This window comes from Phyllobates terribilis, unplaced genomic scaffold (genome assembly GCF_046119375.1).
Source record: "Phyllobates terribilis strain yellow unplaced genomic scaffold, ASM4611937v1 Scaffold_231__1_contigs__length_3143052, whole genome shotgun sequence".
Lineage (NCBI taxonomy): Eukaryota > Metazoa > Chordata > Amphibia > Anura > Dendrobatidae > Phyllobates > Phyllobates terribilis.
The window spans coordinates 815,670-836,680 of record NW_027362991.1 but is presented as its reverse complement, the minus strand read 5'-3'; the positions used below and the strand labels follow the sequence as shown (position 1 = coordinate 836,680).

At 44.7% G+C, this 21,011-nt stretch overlaps 1 protein-coding gene across 2 annotated transcripts; it reads right to left on the bottom strand.

Moving 5' to 3' along the window:
* Positions 1-7,418: 7,418 nt before the first annotated feature.
* Positions 7,419-18,737, bottom strand: LOC141215227 (prokineticin receptor 1-like). 2 transcript variants are annotated; one of them, XM_073665551.1, is made up of 5 exons: positions 18,664-18,737; positions 15,995-16,124; positions 13,589-13,641; positions 11,724-12,176; positions 7,419-8,178 (listed from the first exon to the last, which is right to left on the bottom strand). In XM_073665551.1, exons 4-5 carry the CDS (start codon positions 12,116-12,118, stop codon positions 7,533-7,535), a joined length of 1,041 nt encoding a protein of 346 aa, XP_073521652.1. In that variant the 5' UTR covers positions 12,119-12,176; positions 13,589-13,641; positions 15,995-16,124; positions 18,664-18,737; the 3' UTR covers positions 7,419-7,532. The 2 variants fall into 2 exon arrangements, with proteins under 2 accessions (XP_073521652.1, XP_073521651.1); XM_073665550.1 differs by lacking the exon at positions 13,589-13,641.
* Between the last annotated feature and the right edge of the window lie 2,274 nt (positions 18,738-21,011).

The window sequence follows — 21,011 nt, the reverse complement described above, 5'->3', positions numbered from 1 at the left end:
CACACACACACACACACACACACACACACACACACACACACACACACACACACACACACACACACACACACACACACACACACACACACACACACACACATATATATATATATCTATCTCCAGGCTTCACCTCCACCGGAGTCCACCAGGCCTCACACGAGCGGTATTCCCCCATACACACGGTGCCCACACAGGAGCTCCCAACACATAGGAACTCCTACACACCGGAGCACACCCACACAGGAACATACAGGGTTTATTTATACTGCAGCACACACACACCCGCAGATAGGACCTTAACTGTGTGCAAAAGGACCTGTGTGATGTCACGGTCATGTGACCAGTCAGTTAAAGGGGAAGGTACATGGTCATTCAAACTACACTGAACCATTAAAGGGATGTCTGCTACATCACATATTCCCCCCCTCTGTTCAAACTTGTGGGGTTGAACACATAATATACACAAACAGTCTATATCCCACGGTACACACTGAGACCATACACCTGACCCTTGCGTTGTCCAACCCCTGGAACATTAAACATTGACATTAACCCACTCCTTAGGGACCTACCATCTGTCAATGTCATCAACTCCGTCAAGTCGCATTTCCGGGTCGTAAACTTGTCAGACTTCCCTCGCTCTCAGCGGCTCCCCCGCTCCCAGCGGTCAGTCGTAACCTTGTCAGGTCTCCCCCGCTCCCAGCGATCAGTCGAAACCCTACCAGGTCTCCCCCGCTCCCAGCGGTCAATACAACAGTGTGACTCCACATGGTTCCGTCCTCTATTGGGTCGATTGTATGGGCTACTCAACCCTGAGTCACTGGAGGTCTCACTACCTCCAAATCCACTCCCAAGACATCTTGAAAGGTCCCTAACCTCAGCTGCTCTGATATTTAGGGAGCCCTTTCTCTGTCTGGTCTCACATTTTCTAGACGGCTGCCATCTTCTGCTGCTCAGATGATGCTGTCTATCCACTCTCAGTCTAGCGAGATTCAACTTTTCCACCTCTTGCAGGTAGGTCACTCGGTACTCCACCAGCATGCTTATATCTGCAAGACTTTCTTCCGTTCCTACAGCGTAGAACGACGCCATGCCGTCTTCATCCGGCATCCAGTCCCGACGATCACGTGGACTGCTTACTTTTACCACACCAGACTTCTTCACCATCATCTGCATGGCTCGGCCATTTCTCCCAATGAGCTTTCTCACCAGAACACGAGGCACCCGGATGACCTCTTCTCGCAGACTGTGAGCCTTTCTCATCAGCTCCAGTTGTCTAGCGACTTGCTCCGTCTTCAACCGGAGAAACCGCTTCGTGCGAATACATCGCCAATGTATGTCACTCAGGATCGCCACCCTCTTCACCGTGACTTCAGTTGTGGACAGGACCACCAGCTGTCTAGCCTCTGAGGTCAAGTACACCTTACAGGCTCCCACGGCCATCTTAAACTCCTCATGCACGAACCCACGGGTGCATTCTTCCCTCAAGTCCTCGGGTACATCTACGAGGCACTTGTACCGAGACGTTTCGGTCTCATGAGTGGTTTCCAGACGATCAACCAGCTCAGGTTTCAGGGACAACTGACTTCCAGCTTCACCCTGGATGCTTCACCTGAGCTGACTCACAGCGACAACTTCACAACTTTTCGTCTTGACCACCTCCACTTCACCTTTATCTTCCAACACCATACTCTTAGCTCTCCTCAGGTCCACCTTCTCATGGTCTAAGGAAGTAAGTGCAACTTGTTTGCCTTTTCCCTTCTCCAAGGAGACCTCGTTCTCCATGTGACACTTTGCTAGGCGCCCTTTGAGCTCTAAAACTTCTCCTTCCAGCTCAGTTACTCGCCTCTCAGCAGTCCATCTCTGATTCTCTTCCTGCTTCAACTGCTCTTTCAGCAGCAGAGCTCTCTCAGACCTCTCCGTCTCCAATGCGCCCACTCGGCTCTCCATAGCCAGTCTCTCACGCTTCTCTTGCGTCCACTGGGCTTGTAGCAACTCCTTGAGCTGCTTGATCTCGGCTCCGACATCCACCGAATCCTCCGAGCCCACATCACTTGAGGAGGTATCTGCTTCATACCTCCCATCACCAGCGGTCAACTCCTGGCCCTGGTCTGTGGCTTTTCCGATGGACTCCTCCATCTTTTCTCGCTCAGCTTCCATCTTGCTGTTTCCTTAAGGTACGTCTCCGCCTTCTGGAGAGTATCACAGGACATCTGTAGCTCCTTCACCTGAGCTTCCAGATCTAGGGTCTTTCCCCGGAGATCATCATTCTCCTCACGGATATCTTGCAGAGTGGTCTCAACCACTTGGCGCACTTGCTCTGCACCCGCCTTATCCTCCTCTAGTTTTTTCTTCACCTTGAGGAGATCCTCATAATCTCTCTTACTCTGTTGCAGTTCCCTACTGCGTTCACCACACTCCTTCCTGGAGTCACACAGCTCCTGGTTGAGCTGTTTGCGCAGTCGTTCTAGGATTTGTTCACGTCCAGAAACACCATCCTGCCGCGCCTCCTTCTCAAGCTTCAACTGCAAAACCTCTTCCTTGATTTTGCGGCGGTCCTCCTTAATTGCGTGGAACATCTCCTTCCATTGATTAACTTCCTCTTTGCTTTCTTCCAGTTTGGTATCGGAGGTTGCTACTGGCAACGTCACCTCCTCTTCTTCCAAAAGAGGATCCAAACTTGGAATAAAGGCACACAGCATTACATTCTCTTTACTTTCACTTTCAGCAAAGACTACAGGAGCAACCCCTCTATGGCCCTCGCGCCATCTACGACGAGAGGTGGACTCTCTCCCCTCGTCTAGCCCCTCCTGACTGACCTCTCCTTCTACTTCCGTAGTGTCACCGTCCGCTATGGGGTCTGTGTCACTCCCCATGATGTTGTAGACTACCAGGTCACCTCCCACATTGATTTCACCCCCTTCCACTGGAGCTACCCCGTTATCAACGGTCACCTTGTCATTTTTAGGAGGTACCCATCCACAATCATCAACAATTTCCAGTTTTCTACACTCCACACTCTTGTGAAAATAAGCCCCCTTTTTAGACTCCACCCCCTTTTTAACAACCACACCGGCAGGGTAATTTTTTCAAAAAACATCAGCGACAGTCTTAGGACTCAGTTCACAAGACCTCTTACCACCTCCCTGGGCACTCTGGGACAACACGTGCGTCCCCGGAGAGTCCATAGAATGGTCCACCGCCGCCATTCTATACGGTGCCCACAGCTCCTGTGGTTCCCGCACCATGTCCTGTAAGAGTTTCTCAAATACCTGCTCCGGTCCCAACCGGCCCTTCAAACGCTCAATAGCTCCAGACACATCTGCTGCTTTGCTCACAGCCATCACGGTACACTGTTCACACTTGAACTTCACCGCTCTCCCTGAAAAAATTTCGTGGCCCCGCCGAGCCACCGCAAAACAGGATTTGAGAGCGACGTCAATCTTCGCAACCCCGCCGAGTTGCAGCAAGATGCTTTAACTTCGTGAGCCCCGCCGAGCCACAGCAAACCAGGTTTGAGTGCGACGACGACCTTCACAACCCCGCCGAGTTGTAGCCAGATGCTTTGACCTTCGTGAGCCCCGCCGAGCCACAGCAAACCAGGTTTGAGTGCGACGACGACCTTCACAACCCTGCCGAGTTGCAGCCAGATGCTCCACCACACTCGTCGACCTGTACAGTTGCTCCCAGCAACCAGACTGCAGCTGCTCCCAGCAACCAGACTGCAATTGCTCCCAGCAACCAGACTGCAATTGCTCCCAGCAACCAGACTGCAGAGTGCCCCTAGCAACCAGACTGCAGTTGCCCCCAGCAACCAGACTGCAGCTGCCCGCACTCTCAAACCACATGTAAGGCAGCGCTACTTATTATCCTGGGGGATACTCGCTTGCTGCGTCAATCAACTCACATATGATAAGTTCAACAATGCTCAGCAGTTTATTAAACTCCATAAACTGTAGTTCACACACATAAAGTCAAACAAGCCCAAGTGGCAGACAGGCCCACTTGGTTCTAATAACAGCCTTCCGCAAGGTAATAATAAAGCAATGTCCATGTGAATGTCCATAACACAAAGAGTATTACCTTAGTCGGTTTTAGCTGCTTCAGTCCTCCACCACTGTAGCTCTAAGGCTTTACCACACGTGGTCTCCAGCCCACCTCCCCTTAAGGCTTACTTGCGTATTTCACATACCCAGGCTTCACCCTCCAGGATGCTTGTTTGGCACTCCGAGGCTTACTGGCATCCCACACACACACACACACAGGGATCCAGGCTTCACCTCCACCGGAGTCCACCAGGCCTCACACGAGCGGTGTTCCCCCATACACACAGGGAACAGCCTCGTGCCTGACACACGGTGCCCACACAGGAGCTCCCAACACATAGGAACTCCTACACACCGGAACACACCCACACAGGAACACACAGGGTTTATATATACTGCAGCACACACACACACCCGCAGATAGGACCTTAACTGTGTGCAAAAGGACCTGTGTGATGTCATGTGACCAGTCAGTTAAAGGGGAAGGTACATGGTCATTCAAACTACACTGAACCATTAAAGGGATGTGTGCTACATCACAAATTGTTTGTGCAGATGAATGAGGCACCATCAGGTATCTTGAAATTGTACCCAAGGATGAGCCAGACTTGTGCAAGTCCACAATTCTCTTCCTGATATCTTGGCTGATTTCTTTAGACTTTCCCATGATGCTGCACAAAGAAGCAGTGTGTTTCAGGTGTGCATTAAAATACATCCACAGGTGTGTCTCTAATTAACTCAGATGGTGCCCAAAAAAAAATAGAAGCTTCCAAACACATGACACCATGATATGGGCAGTCCAGAATTGTTTAAAGGCATAGTAATCTTAGTGTATGTAAACTTTTGACTTTGCAGTAAGTAATAAAAATGTCTTAAAACATTCTCTTTCTCTCTCTCTCTCTCTCATTCTGGCGTTTGGCAACTATTAACAATTATGTTAATCCTAATTGACCTAAAATGGGAAAGGTTTATTCTGATTTCATGTCAGATATTGAGAAAAACATGCATATGTGTCTTTTTATATAGTGTATGTAAACTTCTGGTTTCAACTGTATATCTAATATCTTTCTATCATCTATATCTTTAAGATTGCTTTATTAGGCTTGTAAACTAGCTTTAAGTTACATAGAGTATTACAGCATGTAAAAGAAGATACCGCATGTCATACAGATGCTAGGCTAGAAAAAAAAATCGCACACTTGCCAACTTTTTTGGCTGTGACTCTGATTGATTTTATATACGCAGATGTGAGTGAACCCTAACAGCTGTCCCCAGCTTTTTATTTTTTTTTTATTATTCCATCTCCACCTCTGGTGGCCAGAATCGAGAAGCCGTTATATACATTTTGACTGTGAAAGGCAGAAAGAGGACTAACCCTTTAAACATCACAGGGTTTTATAGTGCAAAGAACATGTATAACATCAAGGATGAACAGATAATAAGGAGCTGACTGCCAATATCTTATCATATTGGTATTAGGTGTTGTCCATTTATTTTCTGTGTGTCGCGCCCAACAGTCAAAAAACTGAGCTGTGATAAACATATTTTCTGCTGGTTTTTAAAAATAGTTTATTTGTGGATCAGTAATATGTGCTATTACACAATTAGGCCTCTTTCACACGTCAATGTCTCCCATACATGTGGTGGCAGTTTTCACACATACTGGAGACACTTACACACGTAGACCCATTCAAATAAATGGGTCTGCGCAAATGTCAGTGTTTCCACGAACCATGTGTCCATGGGCAAAACACGCTGACATGTCTGTTTTTTTTTGCCTGCAGCACAGGCTGCAAAACGTCATAACATTTGTGTGACACATACCGATGCCTGGGAATCAGCGTTAGAGTTAGCGCTGTTCCAAGCCCTGGGTGCTGGAGGCATCTCTCATCATTGTCCTGTGAGTGCACTGCAATCAGCACTAGAAGAGGACACTGTTGAGAGTATTATTTTGCTGCTGTCGTCTCCAAAACCTGTAAAAAGAATAAAAAAAAATAAAAAAAATCATTATACTCACCTGGCTTGAGGCGACAGCCCACACTGAGGAGCAGAGGAGAATGACGCGCTGCAGCAAGCGGGCACCTGACCTGTGCTGAGCTCAGTGAGCGGTGTCCTGCATCATGTTCCTCAGTGTGTGCGGTCACCTCAAGTCAATAATGATTTTATTATTTTTACAAGTTTTGGAGACTGCGGCCGTAGAATACTACTCTGAACATTGTCCCCTGCTGGCGCTGATCGCAGGGGACAATGATGAGAGATACCTTCAGCGCCCAGCGCTTGGGGACAGCGCGAACTATCGCTGATTCCCAGGCGCCGGTACGTGTGATCTTGATGCAGCACACGGTTGCCACACGGACACTGGCGTAATCCAGCAGATCACAAACTGCCGGACACTGACGAGAGCAGTGGTGATAAAAAGTGAAGATGCCAGCAAGTGAGTATAAGAGTAGGGTCAGGGACCTTAGATTAGAAGCACCAACTCCAGTGCTGCACTAAAAAAAAAAACAATAAGACAAAAACACTCCACCAGTGCTTGAAGTAATTAACAAGCTGCAGATTTAAAAAATGTTGTAGAGCTCAAATTCAGTCTGAAAAAAAAACAAGCGTGTTCAAATGATTTCTGAAATCTCATAGCTTTTGCTGCTACTGTAAAGCTTCTTTTCTGCAGAAGAAAAAAAAAAACACTGCATGTGAACATAGCCTTAAAGCTTACTTATACACAACTCCCATTATTCAAAGTGACATGATAGCCGATAAAAACTAATGTAAGAAATGCACCTTTGCTTTGCGGGTTAGGTACAAGTCTAAAGTGCACGTTACTGAGTGCTCACTACAAGGCACATGGGGGCACTGTAGATTAAAGGCCCCGTCACACTTAGCGACGCTGCAACGATCCCGACAGCTATACGACCTGTCAGGGATCGTTGCTGCTTCGCTATGTGGTCGCTGGTGAGCTGTCAAACAGGCAGGCTCACCAACGATCAGGGGAGCAGCGACATCGTGGAAAGAATCTTTCCACGATGTCCTGCTCCTGGTTACGAGCCTGCTGAAGCAGGAGCAGGCTGGTAACTATGGTAAACATCGGGTTACTAGGGGCACACGCGCTCCTAGTAACCCGTTGTTTATCATGGTTACCACTCTGCTACAGTGAGCGGGAGGTTACCGCTCACTTTAGCAGGCTCGTAACCATGATAAACAGCGGGTTACTAAGTGCACGTGTGCCCCTAGTAACCCGATGTTTACCATAGTTACCAGCCTGATCGCTGCTCCCGCTGGTCACACACAGCGATGTGTGCTGACCAGCGGGAGGGCAACGACCAAAAAATGGTCCAGGACACTTTGCAGCGATCAGCGACCTCACAGCAGGGGCCTGATCGTTGCAAAGTGTCACACATAGCGACATCGCTGGTGAGGTCGCTGTTGCGTCACCAAAACCGTGACACAGCAGCGATCTGGCTAGCGATCTCGCTGTGTGAGACGGGGGCTTTACACTCTTGGAGCACTGTATGTCTCTGTTGATAAGGTTCGTTTTTCCCATGGGTTAATCAGTATTTTAAAGCAACATTTTGCTTGATTTTTCCCAGTCACGAAACACAGCGTGTTGATGATGCTATTACTAATAGCTATGCACTCTACGATGTAGTAAAGCGCGATCGCGTACCTCTCTCGTAACAGCAGACCAGGAAAGAAATCTCTTACAATTGCATAACTATAAAAGGGTGACCAGCACAGAACATAGGCCGAAAGCACAGCAACCAGCACCAGGACGCTCTTTCTCCTAGCTTGTAGTCGGCTTTGTAGCTGTTGCGTCTGTTCTCCTGGTAAACTCTTAAACCAAAGCTCATGACAAATGCGAACATAGCACATGCTCATAATAAACACAGGAATTACGAATTCTACAGCCAACAGAAATAAAGAGTACGATTTGTAGTACACGGCTCTATCGGCAGGCCAAATTTGGCCACAGAAAACCTTCCCTCCGGACTCGTGTGAAGCGTCAAACACAGTTTCCGTGGCAAAATAAGCGGTGGGAGCTGCGATCACGGTAGCCGATGACCAAATAAGAAATAAAACTCCACAGGCCGTCTGCAACTTCATACGTGGCTTCAGTGGATGCACAATCAGAAGGTATCTAGAAAAGAGGAACGTTTTTTTTGTCTCGTCAGGCTGGTTTCAATAATTCGCAGAAAGCAATTACACATCGCTACATCCTATTTAAAATAAGAAAAAATTAATCAAACCCCCACCACTGCCATTGCAAATTAGGGTTTATTAGCTACATTTACAAACTTTGCTGCTTGCTGTGAACTCATCAAACAAGAACAATTTGAATAGCTCAGCACAACTAATATAATGTATTATGTTTTCAAAATTGCACAAAATACCTCTTTATTAATAAATACTGCGGTATCAGAATTGTTCAAGCCCCTGAATAGAATCCACCATTAGCACACACATTTTAGCAACAGGTGGTTTGCTGTCTTAAAGAGAACCTGTCACCAGTTTTTTAGTGCATGAACAAATACCACCACCTCCATCAGTGCCTGTGCTACAAACTTGTATATTAATCGCCTGACTTTCCACCAGCCTGTATATCCTACAAAAAACGTTTGAATTTCTCCTGCGCTGTATGTAAATCTGGACGGTCTGGTCCGATGGTCGTCATTGCTGCGACATCTGTCCCTCCGTTCTGCTGGTAATCACCATCCTCTGGCTTTAATTGATGTGAATGACGCATCTTGCGTCATCCACATAGCCGAACAAAATCTCGCAGCTGCGAAGAGACAACGCTGGCTCGCACAAGCGCACTTTGCTCTGCCCTACTGCAGACAGAGTATAAAACATAACTGCATGTGGGCCACCACGGTCCGCATGCGCAGCTATGTTTTATACTCTGTCGACGATGTCCCTGCGCAGGAACAATTCAAAAGTTTTTTTGGGAGATATACAGGGGGACACGGATAATATACAAATTTATGAAGGTGGTGGTATTTGTTCATATACAATAAAAACTGGCAACAGGTTCACTTTAAGTATACTGATTAAAGAATTCATTTGTTTCATGAGGTGTGCTTAAGAAAAACACATCAAACACCTGGACTAGGTAGGGGCTTGATGATTATGACGTTTGATTGCATGTTAGTGAAATTTAAATATATGTCTAGAGTGGTCTAAAAATTTAAAAGGAGTCAGTCACCCCCCCAAACTTAATTAAACTTTATACAGTTTAACAGGAGACTTTGCCCCTATAAAATTCATAACCTGCAGTATAGATTTATCTTCTCTAATAGTGCAGAAAATGTTTTGATTGCATATGCAAATTTAGACTTTTCAGTACGCCCGTAGTCTGACAAATGGCTCAGTGCACCATTGTGCCCCTTTAATCAGGAAGCTGCGCACCTCCCTTTAGCTTGATTAACAGCACTTGCCTGGCTATGAGTGAGAAAGGGTTAGTGCAGATGTGCTCTGGGAAAACAAGCACTGTCAATAAAGCTAAGGGAAGGTGTGCGACAAGTTGATTGAAGGTGCGCAATGATGCAGTGAGCCCTTGGCCACACCAAGTGTGCATTGAGGAATCCTCATTTACTCATGCAACAAAAAACTGTTTTCTGTACAATTAGGATATGTGCACACGATCCGGAGCCGCTGGGTGTTTGAAACTGCGTGTTTATGCAACGTCAAACCCGCAGCGGCCAGATGTTATAGCATAGTGGATGGGATTTCTAGAAATCCCATGTCCACTATGTGTATCTGGGTACCTGCGGATCACCTGCAGAAACTGACATGCGGCACGTCTTTTCAGACCGCAGCATATCAATTTCTCTTGCAGGTCCGCTAGTGGACTTTCTCCATAGACCTAACCTCTATAAGGAAAGTCTGCAGGTGTAAAAAAAAAATGGCGCCGCTCATTTGCATAATGAGCGAAAGCCGTGTGGCTATTCCGCAGCGTCGGGGTCGCAGCCGGCTCCGGACAGTGAGCACATACCCTATAAGAGAGAAATTTATACTCCAGGTATGAGTTTTATAGAGGCTAAGTCTCCTTATAGGATTGTATAAGTAGTGCCCTTGAGTTTGGGGGCTGACACTCCCTTTAAGAGAAGACATCATTGCCTTTCACAAATAAGCAAAAGAATAAAAGAAAAAGATGGCAAACCACTAAATGTTCCTAGAGATACAGCTAGAAGCAAAGTTCACAAGTTCAATGTTAGAGGAGTACTGGATGCACTGCCTGGATATTGCAGAAATATGACGTTATCAGCGGCCATCAGACTACTGAGGAGGTAGGTGATCAAAAAACACGACTGCAAAAGACCTGCAGCAAGATTTTGAGCCATCAGGCAGTAAGGTTTCAATTTTCACAGTAAGGTGTATAATAAACACTTAAGGTCTCTATGCACGGCTTCAATATGCTCAAAACCATATAAATAAGCCGCAAAAAATTGGGATTCTGTTCTGTGGAGGAATGTAACAAAACTGGAGCTTTTTTGGCCTGTGGATCTGCGGAATGTCAGGAGGAGGAAGAATTAAATATACACTGAAAAGAACACCTACAGTGAAGCATGGCGGTGACTCAGTGATGCCTACAGTGAAGCATGGCAGTGGCCCAGTGATACCTACAGTAAAGCATGGCAGTGGCCCAGTGATACCTACAGTGAAGCTTGGCAGTGGCCCGGTGATACCTACAGTAAAGCAGAGTAGTGGCTTGGTGATGAATACAGTGAAGCATGGTGGGGGCTCGGTAATGCCTACAGTAAAAGCATGGTGGTGGTTTAGTGATGCCTACAATAAAGCAAGGAAGTGGCCCGGTGATACCTACAGTGAAGCATGGTGATCGCTTAGTAATGCCTACAGTAAAGTATGGTGGTAGCTTGGTGATTGCTACACTGAAGCCTGGTGGTTGCTTGCTGATGCCTACAGTGAAGCATGGTGGGGGTTTGGTGATGCCTATATTGAAGCATGATGGGGTTTTGGTGATGCTTTTAGTAGAGCATAGTGGGGGCTCGGTGATGCTTACAGTGAAGCATGGTAGGAGCTCAGTGATGCTTTGGGACTGCATTGCTTTTTCAGCAACTGGAAACCTGCAGCATGTGAAGGGCAAGATGGATTCAATCAAGTATCAGGAAATCCTAAGAGAAAATGTCTTGTCTTCTGTGAGGAGGCTAAAGCTTAAACATCATTGGCCTTTTCAACAGGACAGTGATAACAAGCATACCACAACGTCCAACAAGGATTGGAACCCCAAATAAAATCTTTAGTGGGATTTGCTTAAGGAGGTTGCAACACGAACACTCAAGAATATTAGTGAACTGCCTATACTGCCTCAATAACACTACCAGACACTGGTGTCTGATTATGAAACACATTTGTAGTAGGTTGTAATAGCCATAGGGGCTCAACTAAGTACTAAAGACGCCTGTCATGAAGGCAATTAATAATTCTGATACTGCACTAGTCAGTAAAGTGGCAATGTGTGCTGAACTTGGAGAAACCACTTGTTCTATGAGTTGTGCTCAGCTATTTGCATTGATCTTTGATTAGTTTATTACGGTTTTACAGTTTGCTAATAAATTTAATTTGCCAAGAAAGCTGGTGAATAATTTTGATTGCAACTGTATTTTGGTACTATATACTCCTTTGTCTAACAGTTAATATATATTTTGTAACCGTCTGGCTCACCTGTCTATGGCAATGGCGAGGAGTGCATTAGTTGAGACGTACAGAGAAAGCATCCGCAAGTAGATCACTGACGAGCAGATTATATGACCAAAGGCCCATGACTGTTCACGCACAACATAATAGTCAATCTCGAAAGGACAGCAGATTACAGCCACAAGAAAGTCAGATACTGCTAAATTGGCAATCAGAATATTAGTCACATTTTGCATGTTCTTGTACATGACTAAATTCAAAATGAAAAATAGGTTTCCTCCCCCACAGATTAGTATGACACATACAAGGGTCACACCGATAAACAATCTGACCACAAAAAGGACGTTTTCACTCGGCTTTGGACCTTCTTCTTCAAGCAAGAAATAAGTGTCCTCCAGACTTCGATTCCACAACTCTGCCATTGATATGGAGCTGGATGTGTGGGTTGGTCTCCTGCTTCTCCTTATTTTTAATTTTTGCCTATGAAAACCAAAATACAACATACTTTGTGCAACAAAAAGTAACGTCACCCTAGAAGCTAAATAAAATAGTTAAAAAAAGAGTCTTCTGTCCGTTTTTATTCCCATTTTAAAGCAAAATGCACCTGCAAAGTTGATTTCTGTAAAACAATAAAAATAAAATACTCTGCCCACTTCCCTCTTAGATTTCTAATTTCCATACCTCTTTCTGTAAAACCTCTGGACCATTATTGACCCATATTTATGTAAAACATCAAAAAAGTACATCCTTAAAGGGGTTGTCCAGTACTATGATATTAATCTCCTGTCTTTAGGATAGGTCATCAATATTAGATCAACAGAGGTCCAGCACCTGACACTATACAGTGTACAGAGCTGTGCCATTCTGCTCCATACCTTGGTAACATTCGGCCTCCACCTGAGCTGATAACAGTGGATCTGTAGGGGGTGACAGGTATCGGACCTCCATTGATCTGATACCATTCACCTATCCTATGGATAAGACATCACTATCAACGTAGTGGACAACCCATTTAAAGAATACATATCGTCAGTTTCTGGCTGACGTTTTTATTTAAAGGGTTATCCTGGATTTTTTTATATTACCTAAGGGGCTAAGAACATATGAGCAAGAAGTTGCTAACTACCTGCCGTGCTACCCTACAGTTCGAAGTAGTCACACATCACTCTTGTCAGTAACTCTCCTGCTTCCTGTGACGTCACATTGACAGATCAGTTCCTTCTCTTCCGCCTTGCTCTGTCGAAGGGGCGTCAACTAGATGCCATGCTGATTGACAGCTGGCTTGGCCCAACACAGCGTGGAGCCGGCTGTCAATCAACATTACATCGGCAGTGATACCCTGTCGACAGAGCAGAAGAGAAGGAACTGCTCTGTCGATGTGACATCACAGAATGCATGAGAATCGGTGGCAGGTGAAGTATGTGACCGCTATGAGCTAGGAGATATTGTCGCCAATAAGTGCATAGCACCTTATGGAAAATAAAAAAATTCCAAGAGAATCCCTTTAAGGGAACAGTTGCAACCACTAGTGATTTAACTAAATAACACTTATTAGGTAAAATGTTGACAATTCTTGCTAATACCAAGCTAAATGACCCAACGTTTTAGCAAAATCTGTATCCGAACTTCCATGTTCTTCTAGCATGCAGAGCAGGATCCGACAACCCTCTGCTTTGAAAGCGGTAGATCTCATGCTTTCAACTAAACCAGCGACCCACATCCTCTACTAATCATTAACCACTTGCTAACTGCTTAGTAAATGATGTGGCAGCACTGACTTAGTTGTGGGATCCCGCTTTATATTATTATTATTCCCTGACAAGCCTTTAAAACACAAACACAAGCTAAACTTGTAAGCTTCGTTCAGGTCTCGTAGATCTATGAAACCTCACCTGAACTCCCAAGTCAGTGGTCTGCAGAATCGTGACGGAAGCTTTGGATGAAACTGAGTAACATAATGAAACAAGAAAAACCACATGTAAAAAAAATAAAAACTGCCCTACTCCTTCCTTCCAAAATGGGATCTTTTCTATTATTAAAGCGAGAAGCCCTTAAATGGTTAAATGCATGCTAAACCTATATGTCATCTTCTTTTCTATATTCAAAACTATATGTTAGCTACAGTACAGACCAAAAGTTTGGACACACCTTCTCATTTTAAGATTTTTCTGCATTTTCATGACTATGAAAATTGTACATTCACACTGAAGGCATCAAAACTATGAATTAACACATGTGGAATTATATACTTAACAAAAAAGTGTGAAACAATTGAAAATATGTCTTATATTCTAGGTTCTTCAAAGTAGCCACCTTTTGCTTTGATGACTGCTTTGTACACTCTTGGCATTCTCTTGATGAGCTTCAAGTGGTAGTCAGCGGAAATGGCTTTCACTTCACAGGTGTGCCCTGTCAGGTTTAATAAGTGGGATTTCTTGCCTTATAAATGGGGTTGGGGCCATCAGTTGTGTTGTACAGAAGTCAGGTGGATACACAGCTGATAGTCCTACTGAATAGACTGTTAGAATTTGTATTATGGCAAGAAAAAAGCAGCTAAGTAAAGAAAAACGAGTGGCCATCATTACTTTAAGGAATGAAGGTCAGTCAGTCCGAAAAATTGGGAAAACTTTGAAAGTGTCCCCAAGTGCAGTTGCAAAAACCATCAAGTGCTACAAAGAAACTGGCTCACATGAGGGCCGCCCCAGGAAAGGAAGACCAAGAGTCACCTCTGCTTCTGAGGATAAGTTTATCCGAGTCACCAGCCTCAGAAATCGCAGGTTAACATCAGCTCAGATTAGATACCAGGTCAATGCCACACAGAGTTCTAGCAGCAGACACATCTCTACAACAACTGTTAAGAGGAGACTTTGTGCAGCAGGCCTTCATGGTAAAATAGCTGCTAGGAAACCACTGATAAGGACAGGCAACAAGCAGAAGAGACTTGTTTGGGCTAAAGAACACAAGGAATGGACATTAGACCAGTGGAAATCTGTGCTTTGGTCTGATGAGTCCAAATTTGAGATCTTTGGTTCCAACCACCGTGTCTTTGACCGACGCAGAAAAGGTGAACGGATGGACTCTACATGCCTGGTTCCCACCGTGAAGCATGGAGGAAGAGGTGTGATGGTGTGGGGGTGCTTTGCTGGTGACACTGTTGGGGATTTATTCAAAATTGAAGGCATACTGAACCAGCATGGCTACCACAGCATCTTGCAGCGGCATGCTATTCCATCCGGTTTGCGTCTAGTTGGACCATCATTTATTTTTCAACAGGACAATGACCCCAAACACACCTCCAGACTGTGTAAGGGTTATTTGACCAAGAAGGGGAGTGATGGGGTGCTACGCCAGATGACCTGGCCTCCACAGTCACCAGACCTGAACCCAATCGAGATGGTTTGGGGTGAACTGGACCGCAGCGTGAAGGCAAAAGGGCCAACAAGTGCTAAGCATCTCTGGGAACTCCTTCAAGATTGTTGGAAGACCATTTCCGGTGACTACCTGTTGAAGCTCATCAAGAGAATGCCAAGAGTGTGCAAAGCAGTCATCAAAGCAAAAGGTGGCTACTTTGAAGAACCTAGAATATAAGACATATTTTCAGTCGTTTCACACTTTTTTGTTAAGTATATAAGTCCACATGAGTTAATTCATAGTTTTGATGCCTTCAGTGTGAATGTACAATTTTCATAGTCAAGAAAATACAGAAAAATCTTTAAATGAGAAGGTGTGTCCAAACTTTTGGTCTGTACTGTATATAGATAGTTAGATATATAGATATGATCTACAGTATAATGCTGTACAAAGCTTATATGACTGTGGTGGAAGATTCCAGTTTTATTTTTAATGTTTCATTTGCTGACTACACAACACATATTGGTTTTATACAGCAGACAGTTTAATTAAAGACAAAAGTTTTCTATAATCAGATTTATTCTAAAAGACAAAAACAGCAAGAACATGACATCGGTGCTTGTGACTTCTAACTCCTCTCTACCAAAAACAATGCCTGTTTCTACATGGGGAGTCTTTTAGTGACACATTCAATATGCAATGGTGATTGAAATAATAACTTGTTCTCATGGGAAACACATGAGTAGATATATTCGATCACGAAAGTCTTCGGAAATTTCATGAACAGTGTAAAAGAAGCCATTCTGAATGGAATAAGTACACAGATGGCTCACATGTGCCACCCCAATATGTATCACTCACTACAATTTTAAATAAAATAATGAAACATGTTAGTAACGTCCCTAAAAGCAATTAGAATATAATAAAATATACAATGAAGCGCTTACCCACTGTGCGAGGATGCAGACCTGTAGAACGCTGCTGCTTTGTGGCTATACAACCTCCGTTTGCATCCCTTCTTCAAATCTCATCAATTCAGGATCAGGAAGAAAAATCTGAAGATCCCTGGAGGAGGTGCTGAAAGAAAAGAAGACACAGCTTAACTCTATCATGGACGCGTCTTGTTGAGCTGCATAGTTCTAATACAAATTTCATATTTACACCTTGCTCAGTTACATGCAAGCAAACTAACACATGTAAAACAATAAAAGTTAGATCGCTACTACCTAGAAGAACATGTCATCCTGCCTGACTCAGGTAGATAGCAGCGCAATGCATGTACTACATAATATTTGTAAAAATCTGAAAACACTTATTTTATATACAGTTTTTATGCTGTTCACATTTATGTCACAGGTTTCCATTTATACCTAAAACCACAAAGTAGTGACCAATGGTTTATGCTAAAATACGATCCAGCAGGTTCAGTCGAGATGTCCATAATTTCAACAGGTTTAATTGCTCAGCATGCCAGATGTGAGCGGATTTTCAAAGTTTCATATAAGCTACTTTTGTTTCCATCTGATTGATGGACAGTGGTGTTTTGATTTTGCTAGCTATATTACTGAGATGAGACACAAATATACAGCATATAAGTTATGTTAAAAGGAATCTGTCAGGAAGATCAAGATAAACAACATGTAAAACAAAAAAAAACATTAGCAAACCACATAAATGGACATTCAGGTCTTTCAAAGTTAATCCCTCCATACCTTTATATTGTCTATCTTTTGCTGCATTCCTGGGAGATCTGCATTTGAATTCATATGCCAATAAGTATTTAAGTGCTTTGGGTGTAAAAGAGCACTTCCCGTTCCTCTGTCTCCCAGAAGTTGTTTTCCCATCTAGTGCCAGACTCTTTAGCTTGATTGATAACTCACTCTCTGTGTGACGTCAGGAACCAGGCAAGGAAATCAGACAGCGAGCATTAATCAAGCTAAAAACGCTGGTGCTAGGAGGGGTAATAACCTGAGGAGGCAGGGGCTCAGGAAGTGCTCTACCACGCCTAGAGCACTTAATGCTCAAATTACATGGTAAATAAAAGGCTGATTTTTCATAAGTGCAGCAACAAATAAAAGATATAAAGGAGTAGACGGATTTAGCTGTCAAAGACCTGAATGACCATATATATGCAGTTTCTGGGGTTGTTTTATTGGCAGATCCAATTTAACATGTACTGTTGTGGTTATTGATATAAACCTGTTTGATGCATGTTTATCATGTGACAAGAGGAGGGGGTTGATATGATCCTCTAGTGCAGTGTTTCCCAAAGCCCATCCTCACGGCCCCCCACGGGTCATGTTTTCAGGATCTCCTTAGTATCACACAGGTGATTGAAGTATCAGCAAAGGCATCAGGAATTCTCTCACCTGTGTAATACTAAGGAGATCCTGAAAACATAACCTGTGGGGGGGCTTGAGGATGGGGTTTGGGAAACACTGCTCTAGTGCATAGCCATGATAACTTTTTTTTTTTTTTTTTAAAAAAAGAACATCTTCTGGATACATTTTATGTGGAATTTCCTGACTTCTGGCAAAAGAGTGGTCAGTCAAGCAGGAGGAGAATAAAGCTGGAGTGACAGAGGCTTCAGATCTACCATAGCTCTTCAACTTCCTTTAATAATAATAATCTTTATATAGCACCAACATATTCCACGGTGCTTTACATACATTATCATTGCTGTCCCCATTGGGGCTCACAATTTAAATTCCCTATCAGTATGTCTTTGGAGTGTGGGAGGAAACCCACACAAACACGGGAAGAACATACAAACTCCTTGCAGATGTTGTCCTTGGTGGGATTTGAATCCAGGACCCCAGCGCTGCAAAGCTGCAGTGCTAACCACCGAGCCACCGTACAGTGCTAACCACTGAGCCACCGTACAGTGCTAACCACGGAGCCACCATGCTACCCTTTGCATGTGAATACAAATGCTGATTTCTCAGTAATGGAGGAATGAACCAGCCATGTAAAGTTATTGCTGGACTTGTCTTTGAAAGAAATAGTTTGAGGTGTGAAATATTGCTGACAGATTTGCTTTAAGTAACAACACTGCGAGGTATTCTTATTGTTTTTGGATATTTCCTTCCTTACTTTACAAAACTATTAATTTAGGGGAGCAATATTTTCTCTTTTCCATACACTTTAGTTAAAAATTGTCTGACTACGACAATTTGCTCAATCAACACAATCTGTTTTTATTCGCCCCGTCCTTTTGTTCTGTAAGCTGCTACCAGGGAAGTCTTACGCTGCTCTCTCCACAGAGAACATAGACTAAATGATGAGACAGTGCATCAATACATATTTACGGATACACTAAAATATGAACACTGAAACTCATATATGTCCTGGTCAAGTGAATATTCAATATTAATGGTTATATTCTTGGTTGGGGAGGTCAAAGTACATCACTAACTTAGTCTTTTAATATTTAAAAAACAGATGTAACTTGTTACAAAGGCACAAGTGAGGAAAGAAACAAACATGTATAAGAAATATGGCAAAGATAAAGAACAAAGGCAGCGCAGGAGAAACAATCCGCAATGATTAATAATGGACGTCAGACTAAAAAACATGGAACAGCTGAGCCTAGACAAGACCTTATTAGTGAGCTCACCAAGTGATACCTGATCAGGATGCAGGACGGAGAACCACAGTCATTGTACGCCACAGAAATACTAGGTAATGATTAAAAGAAAAAACAGTACTGATTCTAAGTAATAGCTTTGATTTGCTCACAGTAAACAACGTATCAAACGCTTACAAGTTCACATGTTCACGTAATGAATTGCTGTAGAACAGATCAGCAATTAAGCATAATTATAGCTGCATAGTTTTAAGGTTGCAAGAAGACACAAGTCCATCAAGGTTAACCTATAATTGTAACATGTTGATCCAGAGGAAGGTAAAACCCCATGAGGAAGATGATAATTGCCACAATATTAGGGGGAAAAAATCCTTTCCGACTCAAGACATGGCAATCAAGACTAGTTTCCTTGATCACCGTTCCATAATGGAGTCTTGCATCCATAATCCATTTTTCAAGAAAATAATCCCGGCCCACCATGAACTTAATTAGTTAATTAACCATTGCAACATCATATATCATATGATCATACAGCATATGATTTTTAAACCTTCTTTCCTGTAGATGTAGAGGATTCCCCCCTATCATTGCTTCAGCGTTTTTTTTTTTTCAGGCCTGGGGTGGCGCTTTAAATGTAAGCCCCCCTGCCCTCATTCTTATATTCACCTTCCAGCAGCTTCACCTTTTACCGACGCAACTCCGGTCCCGCTGTGCCATCTTGAGCCCATAACTTCTGACTGGCCAGAAGTCAGAAGTTACGTCACAAGCTCTCAATACAAGTCTATGAGAGCCAAAGCAAGGCCAGAACGAGGCTCTCATAGACTTGTATTGAAAAGTGACTTCAGAAGCGCTACAGCAGACACTGGAGCGCAACCGCAGGTTACTTTTCGCCAGAGATGGACTGGAGCATTGCTGGAAAAGAATGAAGGGGACGACAGGGGAGTATGAGACAGGGGGCAGGGGAATTACATTTAAAGTACCACTCCAGCAGTGCAATATCAAAAACCACGCTGGAGTGGTGCTTTAAAAACATTTCTGTACTGTCCCTTCATATATTTGTACATTGTAACATGGTTGCCCCTAAGCCATCATTTTTCTAAACTGAGTAATCCCAGGTTTAATAACCTGTCTTGGCAGGAGCGGATATAGCCAGAAGTGGACCCCGATGCAAAAATAATATATGGGCCCTTTGCAATACAATAGCTCATCGTAATGCACAGTTCCAGCTGCTTTAGAGATGGTAGTGGCCCTCTTACCTCTTGGGCTCCCGTGCGGCTGCACAGGTTTCACCAATACTATGTCCCCCCCTCTGCCTCGGTTTTGCAGTTTTGCCCATTGCCTTAATAACCTGGTTTGCTCTTCTCTGCAACCGCTCTAGTTCTGCTGTGCCCTTACATTCTCATGGCCAACATTATACACACAGTATTATAAGTGCGGCTGTAACGGGTCTGGGAGGTGGAACCTCTGAGCAACTATACAAAGGGGCAGTCCTTGTAAGGAAGCGGGTGGCTCCCAGGGAAGGCGGGCAGGTAGTCACGGCAAGTGACAGGGACAGTCTCTGGGTAGAAGGGCAGGAGGTCACGGCAAGTGACGGGGACAGTCTCTAGATGGGCAGGTGGTCACGGCAAGTGACGGCAGAGCCTCCAGGTAGGCTAGCAGGCAGGTAGCAGGTGAACGCTCCCAGGTGAGCGGGCAAGAGTCTCTGGACAGGCAGGTGGTCACAGCAAGTGACGGATAAGCCTCCAGGTAGGCTAGCAGGTAGGTAGCAGGTGAGCGCTCCCAGGTGAGCGAGTAAGAGTCTCTGGACTGGCAGGTGGTCACAGCAAGTGACGGCTAAGCCTCCAGGTAGGCTAGCAGGCAGGTAGCAGGTGAGCGCTCCCAGGTGAGCGAGTAAGAGTCTCTGGACTGGCAGGTGGTCACAGCAAGTGACGGCTAAGCCTCCAGGTAGGCTAGCAGGCAGGTAGCAGGTGAGCGCTCCCAGGTGAGCGAGTAAGAGTCTCTGGACAGGCAGGTGGTCACGGCAAGTGACGGCTAAGCCTCCAGGTAGGCTATCAGGCAGGTAGCAGGTGAGCGCTCCCAGGTGAGCGAGTAAGAGTCTCTGGACAGGCAGGCAGGTATCAGGCAGATATCTGGCAGGTACTTCCTGGTCCGCAGACGGACAGATCCATAGACAGACTGGCAGGTGCTGGTAGGCAGACTGTCGGACCACAGGATTGCAAGCAGGTAAGCAGATATCAGGCAGGTATCAGGCAGGTATCAAGCAGGAATCTGGCAGGTGACTGGCAGGTAAGTGGCAACGGGACCTGAGGGCTGAAGCAGAGTTGAAAGGCTTTGCAACAACATTGCTCGGGCACCTCCATTTTGGAGGAGGTGCCTTA

What these genes read in the sequence shown, in the direction of transcription:
- LOC141215227 (XM_073665551.1), bottom strand. Translation starts at nt 12,118, where the DNA reads ATGGCAGAGTTGTGGAATCGAAGTCTGGAGGACACTTATTTCTTGCTT. An exon ending in CTCGCCATTGCCATAGACAG is followed by an intron (nt 8,179 to 11,723) that starts GTGAGCCAGACG and finishes CCTCTTTTCTAG; the next exon opens with ATACCTTCTGATTGTGCATC.